This window comes from Crotalus tigris, unplaced genomic scaffold, assembly GCF_016545835.1.
Source record: "Crotalus tigris isolate CLP2741 ecotype Arizona unplaced genomic scaffold, ASM1654583v1 scf7180000017598.18339901613:2243638, whole genome shotgun sequence".
Taxonomy (NCBI): Eukaryota; Metazoa; Chordata; class Lepidosauria; order Squamata; family Viperidae; genus Crotalus; species Crotalus tigris.
In genome coordinates this window covers 1,119,677-1,141,414 of record NW_024096502.1, presented here as the reverse complement: position 1 = coordinate 1,141,414, position 21,738 = coordinate 1,119,677, and the positions used below count along the sequence as shown (strand labels likewise).

General features: G+C 42.3%; 1 protein-coding gene across 42 annotated transcripts in view; it reads right to left on the bottom strand.

Moving 5' to 3' along the window:
- Positions 1–523: 523 nt before the first annotated feature.
- The window catches only part of ANK3 (ankyrin 3), a 338,705-nt gene continuing 317,490 nt past the window's right edge, over positions 524–21,738 (bottom strand). For 28 of the 42 annotated variants that reach the window (XM_039366374.1, XM_039366365.1, XM_039366433.1 and 25 more), the window contains 7 exons: positions 19,490–19,580; positions 17,875–18,259; positions 15,631–15,735; positions 12,257–12,340; positions 12,052–12,108; positions 3,577–3,659; positions 524–2,225 (listed from right to left, as the gene is read on the bottom strand). In XM_039366374.1, the coding sequence (XP_039222308.1) occupies positions 3,594–3,659; positions 12,052–12,108; positions 12,257–12,340; positions 15,631–15,735; positions 17,875–18,259; positions 19,490–19,580 (788 nt within the window). In that variant the 3' untranslated portion in view covers positions 524–2,225; positions 3,577–3,593. The other 14 variants (XM_039366514.1, XM_039366634.1, XM_039366587.1 and 11 more) reach the window with 6 other exon arrangements.

Below are 21,738 nucleotides of genomic sequence, written 5' to 3'. Positions count from 1 at the left end.
AAGATCTCAGAGGTAACTATCAGCAGGCATGGAAAGGAAGAGAAACATAAGCAGCTCTTCTGGGAAAGAAAAAGAGAATTTGGGGGCAGACCTGGATGAAAGGTGAAATAAAGAAGGCTAAAGAAGAGTGAGGAACAAAGAAGGGACAGGTGCGACCCCAAAAAGACAGGACAAGAAGCAACGGATGGAACTAATCAAGGAGAGAAACAACCTGGAACTCAGAAGAAAATTGCTAACATGGAGAACAAGTGGAACAAAATGCCTTTGGAAGTTGTGGGCACTCCATCACTGGAGACTTTTAAGAAGAAATTTGACAACCATTTCTCAGAAATAGTGTAGGTTTCCCGCCTGAGCAGGGGGTTGGACTAGATGACCTCCAAGATCCCTTCCCAATTCTTTTACTGTTACTGTTTCTGTGGAGGAGTGGAGCAATTCACCATCCCGAGGGGGAGAAAGGGGGAAGGCAAAGCTGGCTTAGGAGATTAACACCAGGCACACAAAGCATTCTGCAAGCACCACGTCATTGAAGTGTTTTAACACAATTTATTTTATGCTTAAATTATCAACTAGATCATCCAGTGTTTGTGGGTTGTTGTTTTTTTTATACATAAGTAATTAGAGCTTTTATCAACCAATCCTGTTTCCGTATGAAGATAATTAACAAATTAAAAGTATTTCACCAAAAAAAAAAAACCCAAAATAAAAATGCCCTTTAAAACACAGCAGCCTTAACAACCTAATATTAATCTGCTAGGATGATTACACATGATTGGCTTCCTGAAAGATTCTACATCTCAAGAGCCAGTACACAATAGAGTAATATTTTTTACAGCGTGCTGCCACTCTGTTAGCTAAGAAATTCTCTTCCTTCTTTCTCTCCCCCCCTTTTTTTTCTTAAAAAATATCCCCTACCAGCGCTCCTAAGAGCATCATCCCAAACTGCCAAAAGCGTCAAGCGTTTCCCCCCAGTGGAAAGCAGGACAGGTAGCACCCCCCCTCCCCAAAAGCAACTACTGTATATGTTATGGTTTCCAATAGGTTTGAGATCATTCCCACCGGAAAAATTGGCAGGAGCAACAAATATTAGATGGGGGGCTTTGCCTTTAGAGGTTATGGATAGGCTCCCAGAATCAGCCCTGCTCTCCGACAGGGGCTGTGTCCAGGCGGCCTCGGTCCCCCCCCCACCCATGCTGAAATGAGGAGGGGTTCCTTGGCAGCTGTAGTTGATGAACTGCGCCCCGGGATCTCGTCCTGTCACGTCACAATCTTAATATATTATTTGCAAAACTGGAAAAGAGTTCATCAAAATAAGGCGGAACGCATGCATCAAAATATTGGTACTCAGGAGAGAATCCTTGGTTTCACAGAACTACAGAATTCCCCATCTTAGGAATCATTAAATTGGCGGGAGATTTGAAAGATTTTTTTTAAAATCAAGCTAGCCTTTTTCTTTTTTCTTTTTTTTGGCATATACAAACATTATCATCGCTAAATGTACAAGAATCTGTGAAGATACACCCAGAATACACCTCGGCCAGTGTTAGCGGCCATCCGAGACCCTGATTTTCTGTTCAATGCAAACGCACCATTCCGTTTGTGAGCTAGGAGGCAGTGCCTGATCAGCCTGGAGCCTCTATTTCTCTTTAGAATTTACATCGTGTTATTTACAATGAAACAAGCAATGTTAGTCTTCTTTTTTTCTTTAAAAAAAAAATGAAAACAAAACAACACCCCCCCCAAAAGGTGTATTTTAGTACCCTGACAGTTTTGGGTCTGAGAAAAATAAGGCGAGCTGTTGTGGATTTTAATCATTTTTAGTGCCTTTTTGTAGTTTGAACCGTTCTCCGGTGTGATCTGAATCTCTCTTGCAACAGGAATCCCTCCGTTTTTCGCCATGGCCTCGTGTTGCTTCCTTGAAGCGGTCGCCTTGGAACGTGTCCGTCACTTCTCACTGCATCCTCTCCAATGGTGTGAATAAAAGTGGATTTCCATGCTCGTGTAGAACTGGCTCATGCTAAATTAAATTTGTTTGTTTGTTTTTTTTTTGTGTGGTGTTCTTCACATAAAAACCATGCGGTTAATGTGTGGAAGCAGCAAACACACAGACGCGCGCACGCGCGCACACACACGCACACACACTCTTTTGTCCGTTGACTTGATAATTCCTGTTGATTTCATTCGTCCTCGAGTTTCTCTCTAGAATACTGGCAGTAAAAGCACACAGTCTTGGGTTGGGTGGAAAAGGATGGGGAAGAGAGAAAGAGAAAGAATACCGGGGTTAGAAACATCCGTTGGAATAGCATTGAAACTTTTAACCACAAATAACAATTCTGCATCTCTTCCATAAAACAGATGATCCGCCTTACAACCCTCGCTGTATTGACCCATTCGTCTGGTCCAGGTTAGGCCATGTTGGACCACATCTTCAGCTGCCCATAGACCGCTGAGTTACAGCATGTGAGCTTCCACCAAGACGGTTGTCCTGGGCCACGAGGATGAGTACTTGAAGTGCAAGGATTACCCAACCCCAGCTACCATATTAGAGCAAAACGGAAGCACAGCTAGAACAAGACACAGATCCAGTGTTTTTCAAGATCTGCGCTGGTTAAACAAAGCTGGTTTTTAGCCACCTGTACAGGAAAATGTTTCCCAATTCGACGAGCTAAACAAATGAGATCAGAACAAAAAATTTCCGTGTTCGAAGTTATCTGGTTTTGTAGGTTACAAAATGTAACTCACATCCAATCGGACTAGTAGTGGATGAGTAAACTTAAATGGCATAGCGCCCAGCCCGCTGAAGGACGGCCTGTTCCCCCCACCCACCCCCCATCATATCTGTCTGATCAGGCAGCATCAGCTCCGTTCAGGTTCCATCAATTAAGCTTTGTCAACCTAGAAAATGGGCCTTTTCTGTTGCAACCCTCTTCAAGTAAGCCCTAATTCCATGGTTATTCCCTCCAGCCATGGGTTAAGGTATTGGGGGGCTCCCTTTAGAATGTGGGGGGATTGTTTCTAATTGCTTCCTTCGGGCAATTGTGCTTTTTTTTAAAAAAAAAAATGTTGCATAGTTTTATTCTGTTTTCAATTTTGTGCCCAGAGACATTTTGGGAGCCAGGCAATTTAAAAATGAGTCAATAAACTAAATAAATACATAAATGTAAAAAAAAAAAAAGATAAAGGTAAAATCAGTGGAATTAGAAAAATCCAGAGTTCTCAGAACATTGGTCCATGTAGGCGATCCACAAAATTAGCATTTAAAGAACAGCCACCGCTGTGATTGTTACTTTAACAACTCTAAAAAACCCTCACTTCTCTCTAACTTTTTTTTCCCAGAGATTTACTTCCCTCTGGACTGCAGGGCACTTCTCTGACCTTTGACCTTACTGTTCCCAGAGGGTCCCCATCTCATTTAATGATGGAAGCCCCATCAGCCCAACGATGGAAGGGCAATGCAGAAATTGCTAAGCCCTGAAGGAAGGCATGCCAAGAAAATAAGCTCCAAGTCTCATATTGCTTTGTAAAGATTCCTTAATTGCTCCAAGTATTAAGAACACAAGAGTTATACATCCAACTAACCATTCACTGTTTGGCTGTTATGAGTAGGTTGTCTTCTCTGCGTGCCGGACTTCTTTTTTCATTTTCACTTTACACCCTTCTCCCTGGTTTAACAAGAGGACACACCATCAGATATCAAGCGGATGTACTCATCATAGCAATTATACAAGGTAAATTGTAAAATCTACACAGACCACTGGGAGCAGCGAAAGGTGAGTAGCCAGTAGCCACATAAAGATGACGACACACGTGCTAACTCACGACAGTAGCACCATTCCGGGTTCATCATCCTGAAATAAGTTCTTGAACATCAAACAGAATTCCAAAGATTTTATTATTCTTTCCCCTGGTTTACAAAAATCCCATGCAGACCCTTTGCAAGCCAAATTCTGCTGATTTAAGGAAGGTTCAAAGCTTTAAATTAAATTGATTAGTCACGGAAGATGCAACTGCGAAAAGGGAATATCTGCCAAAGCGAAACATATCTGCAATAAAAATAGTAAAAGACCCCCCAATATTTTTTTCCCATTTGAAAATTCACAGCTTAGCAATACAGTCAAAACCTTGATTCTTTATAGACTCCAGCCAATGGCATACGCAATGGGCATTTTGTGTTTTTTTTTAAAAAAAATTTGGACTTCATCCCTAAACGGTGGAGACAATCCATTATTTCCACAACATTTCAGACAGCTGATATTCGCCACTATTACAACTGATCTAATTTACATCAAGTGCATCATTTCTGTCATGAAGTTCCTTTATATCATTTGTCTCCATTCGTGCCATTAGAATGATGACAGAATTAAAGAAAGGGCAAAAATGGAGGCAAACCAGGGGAAAAAACCACTGACAATGTAATTACACAAAGGATATAAATTGATGCAATACATCAGACCAGGGCTTTTCAACCAGTGGTATGAGTACCACCTGTGGTACATTGGCACCTGGCAGGTGGTATGCAACCATCCTAGAAAAGTGCTAGTGGGGGACGGGAATGAGCTGAACTGGTGGCAGCACAGCACAAGTCTGAGTGAGAGACGGCTGGAGCTGCAGGGCTGTCAGAATTCAGCGGAAGCACCAGGATCAGTGCTGCTTTCTGGCTGATTGGCGCTTCTTCGGGACTGTCAGGGCTCAGTGGAAGCGCCAGGATCAGCGCCAGGCTCCAGCTGGAGCTCGGCGCTGATCCTGGCACTTCTGCTGAGCCCAGAAGAAGTGCCAATCAGCTGAAATGTTGCAGCATCTCCAGGGTCTTGTGATCTACGTCCAGATGCTTGGCAATTGATTCATATTTATGACGGTCACAGTGTCCCAGGGTCATGTGAAGTGACCAAAACCTGCTGCAACCACCCAGCAGATGGGGGGGGAATAAAAACCAAACACCCCTCACCCCACCCCCACTGCCAATCCTCAACAGAAATGCTCACAACAATGAAAACCTCGGACAGGAGGAAAAGTGTCGCTGGGTGGGCAGGCAGGTGTCTTGCTCAGCTGTGGCTTGGGGGGCACTTTTTTCAGTGCCATTGTAACTTTGAACAGTCACTAAGCGAACTGTTGTAAGTCGAGGACAACCTGTACTTTATCAATTTTTTCCTTTTTTTTTTTTTTGGTCATCAAGTTTTTGACACCTTGCTAGGCAACTTGTGGTACTTGGATGTTGCCATATCCTAAAAGTGGTACAATGGGTTAAAAGGTTGAAAAGCCCTGTATTAGACTACACTCAATGTATTTTTATTTCAGGCCAGTATGATTCAGTTTTTCTGAAGCTTGCTAGTTTTTGTTATACTGTCTGTAAAACTAGGCGGACCTTGGTCACCCACTGATTACGTCATTAATTGTAACATATTGCTATGTCTTCTTGGGTTGGTTCTGTTTAGTTTTGTTTTATTTGAATGTTTAACATGGGTTGGCCTTCGGCTGTAATAAATTGATTAATTGATTGATGCAATATCAATTGCATCAAGGTTGTAAATTCTATTTCCTCCACCCCAATGGTCCATTCAGTTGAGGTTTTGCTGCATTTTGCTAAGGAATATGGAAGATGGATAACTGATCCAGGGTTATAGGTAGTCCTTGACTTACAACATTTAATGACAAAAGTTACAATACCAAAAGAGTGACTTATGATCATTTTTCCCACTTATAACCAGTGCAGAATCCCCACGGTGATGTAATGCAAGTTCAGATGTTTGGCAACTGATTTTTATGATGGTTGCAGGGTTCTGGGATCACGTGATCACCTTTTGCAACCTTCTGACAAGCAAACTCAATGAGGAAGCCACATTCTCCTAACAACCATGTTACGATCCACTTCACAAATGTGGCAAGAACGATCGTAAAATAGGGCAAAAACTCACTTAATAAATGTCTTACTTAGCAACATAAACTTTGGCTCAATTGTGATCGTACGTTGAGGACTACCTTAGTAACTTGAAGGGTGGACTTTACTGAAATGGCCAGTTTGTTACCTTTAGGTCTTCTACGATGAACCCCGAGGTCCAATCCCTGAGAGACAACGGGAAAGGTTTGAAGGAAACAGGAAATGGGGAACCCCATGGAGTTTTGGCTGAGAATCTTAGAAAATTAGGAAGTTTCTCTACCTGGCCTGGGATTCTGGACAATTGTCCCCATAGCCCATGGACAGGGGTAGGCAACCTTGGCTCTTTTATGACCCGTGGACTTCAACTCCCAGAATTCCTGAGCTCTCCCTTTCCCCTCAGCATAGCTGGCTCAGGAATTCTGGGAGTTGAAGTCCACGAGTCATAAAAGAGCCACGGTGGCCTAGCCCTGCCCTTGGAGAATTAGGGATAATCAGAAAGATAAAAATTTAGACCTCAGACAGACTCTTTTAAGTTTCAGTGCTGCTTCTGCTGTTCCAAGAAATGAATCCTCTCTTCCCCTGCTGTCCTGCTTTGTTTGTGCTGATGAACAGCTGCTCGTTTCCTTGCAAATCTTTACCTCATGCAATCTGAAGCATCTGGCCTCCTTTTCCACATCCTCCCACTGCTCCCTAATTAAAACCGACATCCCTTTTAATTATTATTACTCCAATGTTAGATTTACAAAACAGGGCAAACGCCAAAGCCACTGGGGCTTGGCAGCCTTGGAGAAAGATAGTAATAGTAATAATAGTAAAGTTGGAAGGGACCTTGGAGGTCATCTAGTCCAACCCCCTGCTCAGGCAGGAAACCCTACACCATTTTGGACAAATGGCTGTCCAGTCTCTTCTTAAAAACTTCCAGTGTTGGAGCATTCACCGCTTCTGGAGGCAGGTTGTTCTACTGATTAATTGTTCTCACTGTCAGGAAGTTTCTCCTTAGTTCTAGGTTGCTTCTCTCCTTGCGGCTAATTCCTGAGGAAAAGACCTTTCCAGTTTTGCTCCAGAGTTTCCAGATTCCAGGTGTAAGGGGCATCTTCCCAAGAACAGAAGGGAACAGGAAAGAAAGGCGGAGATGCCAGCAGGCGTCGGGCAGGCAGATGGGTTTGTCTCTGCCCACAGCCATACCATCTCCCCTAAATGCATAGTTAGGAATGCATCTCCTCCAAGGAGCATTGGAAGGCCTCATCCACACCCTTCAAGCATCTCCAGGATTTGCCTTCTCTTCCCTTTGGCTTTTGATGGTCCATGGACCTCTCTTGCCAGAGGTCAAGACCTGCAGCCAACCTCAAATGCTGTTTGATCTGATGAGCTTTTCTGGTGGGCTGGTGTCATTGTAGGAGGGAAGGAAAGTACTTAACAATGGGGTTTCCTTTTCAGGACTTGTTAAGTCCTAGGATCACTCTTCCTCCAGTTTCTCAAAAAAAACAACAACAAAAAAAAACATCCAAGTGAGAACCTGGGCCTTGTGTTGGTGTGTACCCCTTGTTCATTATTTAGAAGAAGACAGATGATTAGATTTAAAAAAATAAAATCTGCCCAGCTGATAGAAAACGTGATTGCCCTCTTGAGTGTGACGACTGATCAACTGGGAGAAATAATAAGGGTGTTCTGTGAGAAGGGAAGACAATGTATGAATCTGATATCTATTTAGATTTGAAAAACCAGGTCACGGGGAAAACAGCTACTTACAGTAGTGGCCAAAATTGTGGAAACATTTTGGGGAAAGTGTATTTTTGAGGTTTGATGGCTAATAACACCACTTTTTTTTCCCCTGGAGTAGTACCCTAAAATTATATATCAATGGAAAGATAATTTAATCAAGAATGTAACACAACATAGTTTGTTCAATTATCTGTACTGTATTCTATGAAAAGTTATAGCCAAATAACCAGAAAAAGGAAGCACAACTTGCTTAGGTTGATCTCAGGTAGCTTTCCTTCATCTGATTGTAGCCAATGAGCGTGAGTGTTTAGAGAGCCAATCAGGTGTCATCTTGTTTTGGCAATGAGCCAATCAGATCACAGTAGGATTCAGTTATTGACATCCTGTATTGAAGTTGAGAGGAGAACATTTGTCAGTGTGTTATGTGATGGCTATCAAGTTGGTTGGGGTTTTTTTGTGTTCTTTCATTGAGTGAGCTTGTAAAACGTAATAAAATTAAAGTCATGGGGATTTTGCGCGCGCGATGGCGGCTACTTTGTAGCCGTCTTTCCTGGGTAAGTGTAAGAACCGCTATGAACAGCAGACACCAGCTGTTCAGCGGTTCAAAATCCCCCTCCCGGGCAAAGGGGGGGGGTAGAGAGTGTCTGAATAGTGGTAGAGCCTCTTTTGCACCCCCCAAGTTTTTTTGGGGGGGGTGAAAGGAGTGCTCCCACGGAGTTCAGACTTGTCTCCGCTTCCCAGCTGTTTTTGTCCTCAGGGACAAAACGAGCCGTTGCAAACACCTCCGTGCTTAAAGAGAACTGGTGAGTTTTTTTTTATAAACGGACAGAGCTGAGTAGAGGATTTAGTTTTTGCTTTCTTTGATTTATTTGGATTTTAAGTTTTAAGACTTGCTTCTATTTTTATTCTCTCTTTTTATTTTTTTTTTTCTTTGTTGAAAGGGAAAGTAAAATGGCGATCGGCAAATTTCTCGGTGTTTTTTTTTTTTTTTTGAAGTTAGAATGCTGACCGGCAGGCTTTTTGGTGTTTCTTTTTCTTTCCTTTCCCTTTCCCTTTTTATTTTCTTATGATTGGAATGGTTGTTTTTGGTATCTCTAAGTATTTTTTTTTTGGAACGGACTTTTTCTATTTAATTATTATTATTTTTTTTTTCTTCTCCCTTCTTTTTATTGTAATGACTTTTTTTTGAAGGACTTTTTTCTGTTTAATTTTTTGCAATTTTTAAGAAGGAGTAAAGCCTTTTTTAATTCTTTTTCTCTTCCTTTTTTTTTTCTTTTCCCTTTTTTCTTTTTATTATAATGACCTTCCTTGGAGGGAGTTATGATTTTTGAAGGAATTTTTATAATTTTTTAAGAAGGGCTAAAGGTTTTTCTTTAAGATGGCTCCAAAGCGTCCAGGGATTTCTACAGCTTCTAAATCAACAGTTTCACCCTCTTCTGGGGGTCAGCTAATAACTATGAAGGATTTGCAAAACATGATGGGAGATGTTATAATTCAAATTAGGGCAGAAATGAAAAAGATTTTAGAGGAAAATAATAAGATCTTGAGACAAGATTTTGTTTTGGCTTTAGAAGGAGTTGCTTCTGTTCTTGAAAAGGTGAACTCCCATGTGGAAGAGGTAGCTGAAAAAGTGGACATAATGGAGGGGAAAATTGAAAGTATGGAAAAAGAAATGGAAAATGAGATTCTTATGCTTCAATATGGACAAATGGAATATGCCTTAAGAATCAGAGGCCTGGAAGAGTCTTTGCAAGAAGATTTGAAAGAAATGGTTGCAAAGGACTTTGCATTGATTTTGAATAAAGAAAAAGAGGGAATACTTAGTGAAATTGAAAAATTATTTAGGGTTAACTCTGTGGTGGCAGCACAGAAGAATCTGCCAAGAGATGTGGTAATTTACTTTGGTAAAAGATCCTTACGCAATCAAATTGTGCAAGCCTATTATAAGAAGAGATTTCAAATTGCTTCACAAGATGTCATAATTTTTAAGGAGATCCCATCTAAAATTTTAAGAAGAAGAAAGGAGTTTGCTTTTCTAGTAAATGAACTTAAAAAGAGAAAAATTCTATTCAGATGGGATATTCCGACTGGAATGGTGGTGAACTACCTGGGGACATGTCATAGACTTAATACTGTTTCTCAAGCAAAAGATTTTTATACTTCGGTCCTGGGGGTATGTGCATCGCCATCTATTAGGTCTCAACAAGTCCAGATTGAGGAGCAGAAGACAACTTGTGTAGCACATAACTCCAAAGAAAAGCAGCAACAGAAGAAGGTTAAGGAAGTTTCATATTCAGCGGTCTCTGAATCTCTGGGAGATGTTGGACCTACAAAGTCTTTGGAGCAATCTTCAAGGGTGGCTCTGGGAGAAGTTAGACCTACAAAGTTTTTGGAGCAATCTTCAAGGGTGGAATTGCTGCCTGAAATCGAAATTGGGAAATTTCAGCTTGAGGGGCACCAACAAGAGAGGAACGGGCAGAGGATAACTTGTACAACTTACAACTGTGAAGATCAACACAAGGAGGAATTCACTGAGGAAGTTTTACAGGTATCGGTCCCTGAGACTTGTGCAACATATAAATGTAAAGAAAAAGTAACATATAAATGTAAAGAGAAAGACCAACAGAAGAAGGAGGTTGAGGAAGTTTCACAGGTACTGATTCCTGAGCTGGTGGGTCAATCAGGACTTACAAACTCTTTGGAGCGATCTTCAAGGGCAGAATTCCACGCTTTTTTTTCGATGCTTGCGGGCAAGAGAGACCAATATGGATTGTGCTTATAGTAGATGCAACTGGCTATTAGACAGAAGATTATGGATATTGAATGAAAATTTTAGATAAGAAGTTTGTGTTTATAGTGGGTGCAACTGGTTATTGGAAAATTATGGACATTGAATGAGAATTTTAGACAAGAAGTTTACTATTGAGATTGTGGGAGAAGTAAAACTTATATCGTTTTTGGAAAGTGAGGGGATTCTAATAAATTTGTGTTTTGAAGGGAGTATAATTTGTTTAAGTTCCAAGTAAAGCTTAAATTTGGTTTTTAAATATTATTATTAATATTTCTAAGAGAAAATAATTTGTTTAATTAAATGTCTAGATTTGTTTAGGAAAGAAAGTAATGCTTAAATCTGTGTTTTTGGAGGAAGTTTATATAGAATGATGATTGTATTTAGATTTGTTTAGGATTCAAAAGTGTTTCAAGTTTTTAAATATTATTAATATCTTTAAGAGAAAATAATTTGTTTAACTAAATGTGTCTAGATTTGTTTAGGATTTTTAAGTTTTTTTTTGGATAGGTGAGAAGATTATGAAGATTGAAGGAAATATGTATTTACTTTAAGTTTTCTAAGAGTATTTAGTTTTGATGGTATAACAAAGGTTTATATATTTATTTTTTTGTATTAGGATAAAGAAAGAGGGAGAAATTAGATTTTACATTATAGGTATAGATATTCAAAGAAAGTAATGTTTAAATTTGCGTTTTTGGAGGGAGTTTATATAGAATGATGATTGTATTTAAATTTGTTTAGGTTTTAAAAGTGTTTTAAGTTTTTTTTTCTCAATTAAGCCTGTATTCAGCTCTGGGAAGTCCAGGGGAGGGTTTGGGAGGTTGGGTAGGAGGGGGGTGAGGTAGGGTTGGGGGGGGTATGGGAAGGGGATTTGTTTTTGTAAAATTTAAAAATTTTCAATAAAAAAAAAAAAATAAAATTAAAGTCATGGTGCAAAGAGTTGACTGGTTGCCCAGAAAGCGATGTAAAACAGTATTATTAAGTGAACAAGGCTACAGTTATAAAGAAATTAGAAGAAAAATGGGTGGAAACTTAACCAAAGGTGGCATTTCTGCTGTACACTTTTCCCAAAAGATTTCCACAATTTTGGACACTACTGTATGTGGTCAACCAGGAGTTGAAAACAACTGGACGGCCCATAAGCAGTTTCATTCTTGGAATCTGGATCGCTTGCCATGTTGAACTTGGGCACGTCCTGCAGGATCTACTAGGGGAGGGGGGCTCATTCTAGAAGATTTAGCCTAAAATTGCACCCTAAGCCCCCAAATTCCTCTTAAGACCAACAACAACGCTCAGCAACCTGTCTTTCCTTTTGTAAATGAAACTGACCAGGAGGCAGAAGATGGGAAGACCAAAGTGCCCACAAGGAAGAGCCCAAGACTGTGTTACCTAGTTGCAAGTTTTGCTAGTAAAAGCCCCACTAGCCAGAACAGCCTGGGGGGGGGGTGTTTCATCTGGAGCCACAGGGTGATAAGAGCAGCTGCTGGCTAACACACAGGCCCTGGAGAGTTTATCCTTTCAGATCAGATGCACCACTTGCTGAAAGCACAAGCATTTTGCCTTGGGGGGAGAGGGGGGCAGAGGTTAATTGGCAAGCCACCAGCCACTCAACCCGCGTTTTGAGCCCAAAGGGAGCCATTGCACCCCACTCCGCTCTTTCATTTACCCTGATAGGTTTTTTCACGTGTGGGACAACAAGGCGTCTTAATACTTTCCGGGTAACCTGTGAGAAATAACATAGGGAAAAAAACAAAAACAAAAAGTTGACATGTGTTCTGCCCAAGCCCGGAAGAACAGAGCGGACGGGCAAAGAATCCATCATTAGGACTCAAGAAAGAGGGAGAAACACGAATGTGCAGAAGAGGATTTACTTTTCGGGTGACAGTGTTGCCTTCCTCGTCGGTGAACTGCTCTTGCGTGACCGATTCACCTGGAATGTTTTGGGCTTCTTTGCCCTAGTAGAGAACAAGTCAAAAGGATTAGCCTTGCTCACTTGCGGCCATCTGCTGCTTTTCAACATCAGGCCAAGCCATAAACTCATGCCAGGCCAAGCAAGATTTTTTTTGTTAGAGATAGACCAACATCTACAGTAGTGGCCAAAATTGTGGAAACCTTTTGGGGAAAGTGTATTTTTGAAGTCTGATGGCTAATAACGTCAATTTTTTGGTGGGGAGTAGTACCATAAAATTATATATCAATGGAAAGATAATTTAATCAAGAATGTAACGCACCATAGTTTGTTCAATTATCTGTACTGTATTCTATGAAAAGTGATAGCCAAATAACCAGAAAAAGGAAGCACAACTTGCTTAGGTTGATCTCAGGGAGCTTTCCTTCATCTAATGGTAGCCAATGAGCACGAGTGTTTAGAGCAGTGGTTCTCAACCTGTGGGTCGGGACCCCACTTGGGGTCGAACGACCATTTCACGGGGGTCGCCAAACAAGGCTGTCCGCCATTTTTTTCCCCTTTTCTTTGGCCACGCCCCTGGCACCCGATGATGTATAAGTGGTTGGGGGTCACCACAACATGGGGAACTGTATTATGGGGTCGCGGCATTAGAAAGGTTGAGAACCACTGGTTTAGAGAGCCAATCGGGTGTCATCTTGTTTTGGCCATGAGCCAATCGTATCACAATAGGAGTCAGTTATTGGTGTCCTGTATTGAAGCTGACAGAAGGACATTGGTCAGTGTGTTATGTGATCGCTATCCAGTTGGTTGGGGTTTTTTTGTGTGTGTGCTCTTTCATTTAGTGAGTTTGTAAAACGGAATAAAATTAAAGTCATGGTGCAAAGAGTTGACCGGTCGCCCAGAAAGCGATGTCAAATAGTATTATGAAGTGAACAAGGCTACAATTATAAAGAAATGAGAAGAAAAAAATTGGTGGAAACTTAACCAAAGGGGGCATTTTCTACTATACACTTTTCCCAAAAGGTTTCCACAATTTTGGACACTACTGTAGAGTGTCTTATGACACAGGATTCATGGTTTAGATTCTGTGGCTCATGCTGAATATATAATTATGTTGTCAAAGGACGTTTGTGACTGGCTGTTGCTTTCAGGCAATGTGGGCTAGTCTTTCCTCTCTGGAAAGCAATTTATGCTGTGGATTTGATGCTATATACCTAGGAAATCTGTCTAGGAAACGTAGGGTTAAACCCATGGAGAAGGCTTTGTAAGAACTCCCTCCAAAAAGTTATAGGGCCCAATCACTACTTCATTTTGATAGCCCTGAGATTCCTCTGAAATAATTCTTCTCTGCTACCATCTCAATTCTCCATAAATCTTTTTTCAAGACCAAGTTATTACTTGTACAATTTTATGGATCTTTATTCAGGAGAAGTCCATGCTTAGTTGTGCTGGTCCTAGTACAACCTGTGAACTAAGATTAGTTCTTCGTGAAATATAATTCACCAGAATGAGTAAAAAAAAAGTGCTGCTTTATTCCCAATGACTTCGGGCAGATAAGGCTTCCCACTTATCTCAAGAAGCTCCAGCTGGTCATTATTTATCACACAATGTTGCTTGTGCAACATGTTTCATTGTATGGAAAGTGTCACCATATTATGCAACACATCCAATCCAGTTGATCCTGAGATTTTTAAGAACCTTAAACAATACCAGGATGGCTGGAGACTAAATTAATTACAGGGAAAGATTAGACAGTTGATAACCCCGTCTTTATGCTGCTAAAATGAAGACAAACTTTTCTATGTCCCTGTTTTACCCCCACCCATCACTTGACAACTCTGGGAAAAGCTGAACAAGGTAGGATATAAACTGAATCATCTCCATTGTTATCCTAACAGCATCAGCAGATCAGCGTCACAACCTACAACAAACAGATCAGCTTCCTCAGAACTGCCTTCACAAGGAGCCTTACGAAAATTGGGAAGTCCCCAGGATTCCTGTCAAACTGGATCGGGAACAAAGCCCAAACAGGTCCACGATGGCACAAAACTGGAAGAGGTCCAGTGTCTCTGTTGACATTGTGGTTTGGTCCAGTGGTTCTTAACCTGGGCAATATTGCCCCCCAGGAGGCGATTTCATTTTTCAGGGGGGCGAAGGAACGAAAAGGGGGCGATATGGGGGCGATGGAGCGAGACGTTTTGGGGACACTTTTGAGACTTTTTCGTACAGTGAATCGCTGTATATCTGTCGTACAAAAACAACAGATCGCTCGCTATTAGTGGATTGAATTGTGTTTTCAAATGTTCCTCCGGCTAGCTTCAGTGCAGAACGCCGTACATATGTGAAGACGCATCGCTTATCTTCGTGCGCGTTGCGCAGCAGCCTCTACCCATACAGTGGCACGCCATTGGCCAGAATATGGGAGATATGGGAAAAAGACTGGAAATAAATTATTTGCATCGATATGTCCTGATGACAATTTTAAAGAAAACAAAAAAAGTGTTTGCATAAATTGAAAAATTATTTCCTATGTTGTGATTGAGAGGTTATGTTGGAGGAGGGGGGCGATGACAACTTCCTCATTGGCTCAAGGGGGCGATTCGTTCAAAAAGGCTAAGAACCACTGGTTTGGACTACCTAGAACACATGTCTTGACACGGGGGCTGTGATAATGTCCCACCCACTCCTGACACTTACTCCTGACACTTACAAGTACTCTTTGCTGTTCAACCGAACAGCAGTAATCGTGTGTGCTTGTATTTACACAAGTGGCTTTGAGGAAGACATCCAAGAGAACGTTGTGAGAAAGAGAAGCTGAGTTAACACATTGGTTTTGAGAGTGTAATTGCTTAAGCTACGGGGCTGCTTCAGGACATTTTGCCTCTTAAGATGAAAGGCAGAGTGACATCCACAACTGCATGGACAAACCCAAGCAGGATCGAATCCTTCTTCTACTCTGGCTGTGGGACAGACTCGCTCCCGATTCTCAACACAGCAGACAAGCTGAGGACCTTCCAAGGAGTTTGACTGGCACACAATACCCTTCCCCCTGACTTATCCTTCCAGCTGTAGCAGCCCCCAGTTACTACACTGCTCTTGAACACATGTAGGGTATTCAACCACACTCCAGTGCATTTAGAGTCATGCAGATACACAGCCATGCATCACAAGATGGGACTATAAGCAAAAACCCGGAGTGCAATCTGGTAGGTCCTCCCAACAGGTCTATAAGTTGTGCGAGGGGCAACACAAAAAGAAAGTCTAATGGTTGAGCCATTCTATCTGCACTGCAGTCCAGGTCCACTCCATGCCAGGGGCACCACAACCGCACAATACCTTCAGAATGAACCGCCGGCGATAAACCCTTGTAACGATCCTCTGCTCTTCATCTGAACTGGAATCACTCTGAACCTCACACTCACTGTCACTGTCACTCAACTCCTGATAAATGCAGTTTTGGTACATTTTTACTGGCCCGTTTAAAACATAAACACGAATCTGAGCTAGAGCAACGGGGAAATGGTTTCCCCCCAAATTTAGATTCACCTCCCCCAATTACCGTACTGGGAACGTGTGCCATTTGGCTCCTGGGGACCATACTTCTAAATGTGGTGCGTGCGGCCATGTCGCCTTGATATCGTTTACGGCATAAAACGGATGTACACAGGCTTGTGTGGCAGCTGTGAACTCTTGTGTCTACAAGCTTTTTATCAGCAAGGAGGGACCAGAGTGCAGACATGTCTTTCTCCACTCTTCCTTGCTACCCTCAAAGATCTTTTCATCTTATAGCAGTGATGGTGAACCTTTTAGAGACTGAGTGCCCAAACTGCAACCCGAAACCCACTTATGCATTGTGGCGTGCCGGGTGGGTGTGGCCCACTGGGTGGGCGTGGCTGCGGTGGTCACGGCAGACTGGGTGGGACTAAAAAGATCAATCAATCAATTCCAACTTTGCGAGGTCTTTTTTTGTCCCACGAGAAGTTGAAATTGACTGATTGAACCTTTTTTCTTTTTTGCACACGGCGGCGGAGGCCTAAAGCAAAAAGGTTTTATAAAACCCAGCTGAAGGCCTAGGACTGGGACGACGGCGCGCGTGCCCACAGAGAGGGCTCTGAGTGCCGCCTCTGGCACCCGTGCCATCGGTTCGCCACCACTGGTATAGAAGAATAAGTTTACTTAGAGATTAAGAATGATGTATTAACTATATGTAGTTCTATGTAGTTCTCTGCTCTATGTTTTGCAAAACCAAAGCTATCCTCATAGTGGTATATGCCCAACAGGCCCATCTGTTTCCAGACCAAACTACGATTGTTGTGGCTGTTGTTCTTACTATGATGGAAGGATTTGAAACAGTGCTTCGAAAAGCAGTTTCAAATTGGAGTTATGCTGATAATTTTGCCTGATTCTGCTGATCACCAAGGCAAAATAGTCGCTTATGCTTTAGCTCCCCCATCCAGCTTTACAGTAGTGGCCAAAATTGTAGAAACCTTTTGGGGAAAGTGTATTTTTGAGGTTTGATGGCTAAGAACACCACTTTTTTGGGGGAGGGAGTAGTACCATAAAATTATATACCAATGGAAAGATAATTTAATCAAGAATGTAATGCAACATAGTTTGTTCAATTATCTGTACTGTATTTTATGAAAAGTGATAGCCAAATAACCAGAAAAAGGAAGCACAACTTGCTTAGGTTGATATCAGGGAGCTTTCCTTCATCTGATTGTAGCCAATGAGCACGAGTGTTTAGAGAGCCAATCGGGTGTCATCTTGTTTTGACAATGAGCCAATCAGATCACAGTAGGAGTCAGTGATTGATGTCATGTATTGAAGCTGAGAGGAGGACATTTGTCAGTGTGTTATGTGATGGCTATCAAGTTGGTTGGTTTTTTTGTGTGTTCTTTCATAGAGTGAGCTTGTAAAACGTAATAAAATTAAAGTCATGGTACAAACTATTGACTGGTTGCCCAGAAAGCGATGTAAAATAGTATTATTAAGTGAACAAGGCTGCAGTTATAAAGAAATTAGAAGAAAAATGGTGGAAACTTAACCAAAGGTGGCATTTCTACTGTACACTTTTCCCAAAAGATTTCCACAATTTTGGCCGCTACTGTACGTATATTTTCCCAGCTAACAATGCATATTCTGTCATTGGGAAGAATAGCTGGTGAATGCGCTATTTGCATGGAGTATCCACCCTCCAGCTGGAAGTAAGATCGACCTGCTACTCAACTGAAACACTTCCTTGGGATTTCTCCCACCCCGGAATGGGCTAAGCTAGGATTTGATGGCATTCGGCAGCTGGATGCATCTTACATATATTTCCTGCCCTTTGTGGGACTTTTCCTCATATGTCTCACCCGTTTTTTGCATTTGAGCATCTCATTTATGTATGTATCTACACTGGCTTTAATTAAGGAGTTTGGTGAACGAACGGGGAGGGCGAACTGCAGAATAAAAACACGATGCTCTACACATTCGATCCCCGCATGGCCACCCCAGGGCCTGGCACGCAAGCGTGGGTGGCAAATTGTGGCCTGTCCCCTCCTACCCTGAGCAAATCAAAGTTTGTGGCCTTTATACCTTTTGTTCCGACGACGCAGCCGCTATGCCATCATCTTCCTGAGCTTTTGATCTCGGCTTGCTGCTGTCGGAAATATTCCAGCTTGTCTTTTTCACGCTAACAGGCACAGAGGTTTTAGGTGTATCAACTGCTGGCTTGCTTGTCTCTTGCAAGGATTTCTGGTGGCATGTTAATGAGATGGTTCGCTGCTCAGCTCGGAGAGAGCTTTGCATTTTTGGTTTCACAGTTTCCTTGTCGCTCTGTTTTCCTAGGCTGTTCACAGAGTCCTGGGCAAAAGTCTTAGCCTTTGCGTCTACGGTAGATTCTGAGTGGCTCCCGTTGGTCTCCAGCTTCCCCGCTTCCCCTTTGAAATATGAGGTAAAAGAATCTCGACATTGATCAGGGCTGCAAGAGAGGAAGAGCCAAACCCAAGGAATAAGTAACGGTGTCATTCAATCAACTCTCCACAGGGTGAACAAAAAGCCTCGACTGCAGCTATAGGCAAGTAATGATCTACAAGTTGTGGCTGTGGAAGCCGATCTCTTTCCAGAAGTGCCCTGGGATGTTTCTAGCCAATACGAGTCCTGAAGGATCGTTGCGATCCTCTTAAGAAATAAATCTGGACTTGAGCAAGGTGAGGTCCAGGCTGGCTTCTCTGCTCTATAATGGCGAGATGCTTTTGAAAAGCAGACAAGTTCCAAAGAAAGAAAGAGTTCCCCCAATGGACACTGACACACAGTGGGTGTGTTAAGGGGTTGGATCCTGGATTCTCGTGGGAACAGCCAATGGCTTATGCAAATCTCTCTGTGTATTCCCAGGGTGATGGGAACAGCCAACAAGATCCTGATAAAATTGCCAGATATTGTAGGCACATCCACAAGGAGCAGGAACCCTTGGGGATAGGGTCTCGGTCTCTCTCTCTCTCTCTCTCTCTCTCTCTCTCTCTCTCTCTCTCTCTTTCATTTCTGCTCTTTTAAATCCTTTTGAGAGCTACACTCAACCTGCTTCTAGAATTCTTTCTATCTTGACTCGGCTTTGAATGAGGATGCTTAAGTGCTGCTTTTGATTTCACTGCCCTAAAATATCAGAGCACATCTACGCCTTGAGAACATCCCACTTGGTCTACACAATATCATTCAGTAAATACTTAAGCTACTGGTCCCTGCTTTTTAACTGCCACCTAGCACAGTGGTTCTCAACCTGTGGGTCGGGACCCGATTTGGGGTCGAACGACCATTTCACGGGGGTCGCCAAACAATGCAGTCCGCCATTTTTTCCCCTTTCCCTTAGCTGTGCTACTCCCTTTTATTCTATTGGCTTTTGAAAGCCAATAGAATAGGCTCTCTTGAATAGAGTCTAATTCTATTGGCTTTCAAAAGCCAATAGGAATTGTCCAGGCTGTCTCTGCCCTGCTGAGCCTGCCAAAAGTCCCATTTTGCAAACGGTGCTGCACCAGTTGAGTAGTCCTCGACTTACGACCGGTTGGGGGTCGCGGCATTAAAAAGGTTGAGAACCACTGACCTAGCAGGAAACATATTAAGACAAATATCTTTTAATAACAATTTCATCATGTGAGAAAAGCAAAAGAATTGATTCGTCTCAGGCTTGGCGGGGGTCAGCCTTATCGCTCCGTACCTGTCATCCAATCGGTTCAGCAGCTCTCCACTTATTCTGCGTCCCGAAGACGTCGGTTCCATCTTGACTCTGGGCGCCTCGTTCTGCCAACCTGTAATTGAAGACATTTCCTGTTCGGCCTGCCGGACATAGTTAAGTATAGACAAGATTTTCTCTTCTGTCATTTCCTCAGACTCGGCTATTTCTTCCAGGCAAATATCTTCAAACAGAGACTTAAGCTTTTTGTCCATCGGCTCCTCATCAGTACCAGACCGATTTCTCTCGTGGCATTCAGTCCTCACTACGGTTTGACTATTCTCTTCGCTCGGTGTCTGCATTCCAGCATAGCTACCGAGATAGCGAGGATAGTCCTTAAGGTGGATTTCTTCCAGTGGCTTTTGGCCTGCATCTCTAGAGGCTCCATCTAGAGGCACCGAGTGATTGCAGTTGCCTTCCTCCAGTGAGGTGTCTTCTTCAATGACCACGGGAGGTTCTGCAGCCGTCTCCTCTAGGTTTCCCTGTGAAGTTGCTAAGACATCACTCAGTCTACTAGGAGTTCTAAGGGGTGATTCTACGCTAGAGGAATCGCTAGCCAAATCATCTTGATGGAAATGGCTGGGTGGCGCGAAGCACAACCCAGAGGGGGTTTCCAGTTCCATGTGAAAGGTGGGGTAACCTAAGGAAGACAGCACATTGGGACAGATTGCCATGAAGAATGGAGTAACATAAAATCAAGCATTCAGAATGGCTGAGTACTTAAGAACATGAGAATGGCATGAAACAGTGAGAACAATTGAATCAGGAATGGGACACAGAATTCTTCAGAGCACAACAAAACTGAAGTCGACAACATGGGGAGCACAGCATACCTGCAGCTGGTGTCTCTCTTCGCTTTAATGATTTCAGAACCATTTTTTTCTTCTCAATCAGGCGGACAGAATCTCAATTTTGTTCAATCATTTTCACGGGTTTTTGTATGTAGGTCTTTGGTTATTCGGGTTTTCTCCCGCATAAAATTGGCGACGTTTTGACAAAGTCCCATTCGTCATCTTCAGGCTGCTGTTTTTTCGGCTTCATGCTTCTAGAAGCATGAAGCCGACAAAAATCAGCCTGAAGATGACGAATGGGACTTCGTCGAAACGAATAAAACTACTTTACAAGCGTTTTAAAAAGTGCCTTCATTTTTTCATACTGACCTAATAACCCCATGCATAATGATTACTGTGCTATATACTTCAATTTGGTCAGTGCCCTGTGAGAATGGAGTCGATATAGAAAATAGAAATAAGTTTCAGATAGGGACAGAAAAAGGTAGTTCTTGACTATGACAGGACGGAAATGACAAACTACAGGGGGGGGAAGGAGGAGTAGGGGAGAGAATCTATAGATCAACTCCAGGAACCGTGTAACTCTAGAGATGAGAGTATTGTGATGAGTGAGGAGACCTTGGTGATCTTGGAGACACAGGCGATCTTGGTGACACAGGTACAATCAGAAACACTGATCAAATAAAGAAAAAAAAAGGAAAGGAGAAGCATGAACACAAAGAGCCGTTTGTTCCCCACGACAGGAATGGCCAAGGCAGCAGATTCTGTCTCTGTCAATTTTCAATCCGGATAAATTCCAAAACATGGAAATCGGGGTCTCTCATGCTGGCTGAGGAATTCTGGGAGTTGGAAATCCACAAATCTTAAAGTTGCTAAGCTTGGAGACCCGTGCTCTAAAGGTTAGAGAAAGTTCCACATCCTTCTAAGGGGATCAATGAATGTGCTCCTCACATTTACCATAAGGAAGCATGCCAATAGCAATAGGACTTAGACTTATATACCGCTTCACAGTGCTTTATACAGCCCTCTTTAAGCGGTTTACGGAGTCAGCATAAAGTAGTGGCCAAAATTGTGGAAAACTTTTGGGAAAAGTGTATTTTTGAAGTTTGATGGCTAATAACACCACTTTTTTGGGGGGGAGTGGTACCATAAAATTATATATCAATGGAAAGATAATTTAATCAAGAATGTAATGCAACAAAGTTTGTTCAATTATCTGTGCTGTATTCTATGAAAAGTTATAGCCAAACAACCAGGAAAAGGAAGCACAACTTGCTTAGGTTGATATCAGGTAGCTTTCCTTCGTCTGATAGTAGCCAATGAGCATGAGTGTTTAGAGAGCCAATCGGGTGTCATCTTGCTTTGGCAATGAGCCAATCAGATCATAGTAGGATTCAGTTCTTGATGTCCTGTATTGAAGCTGAGAGGAGGACATTGGTCAGT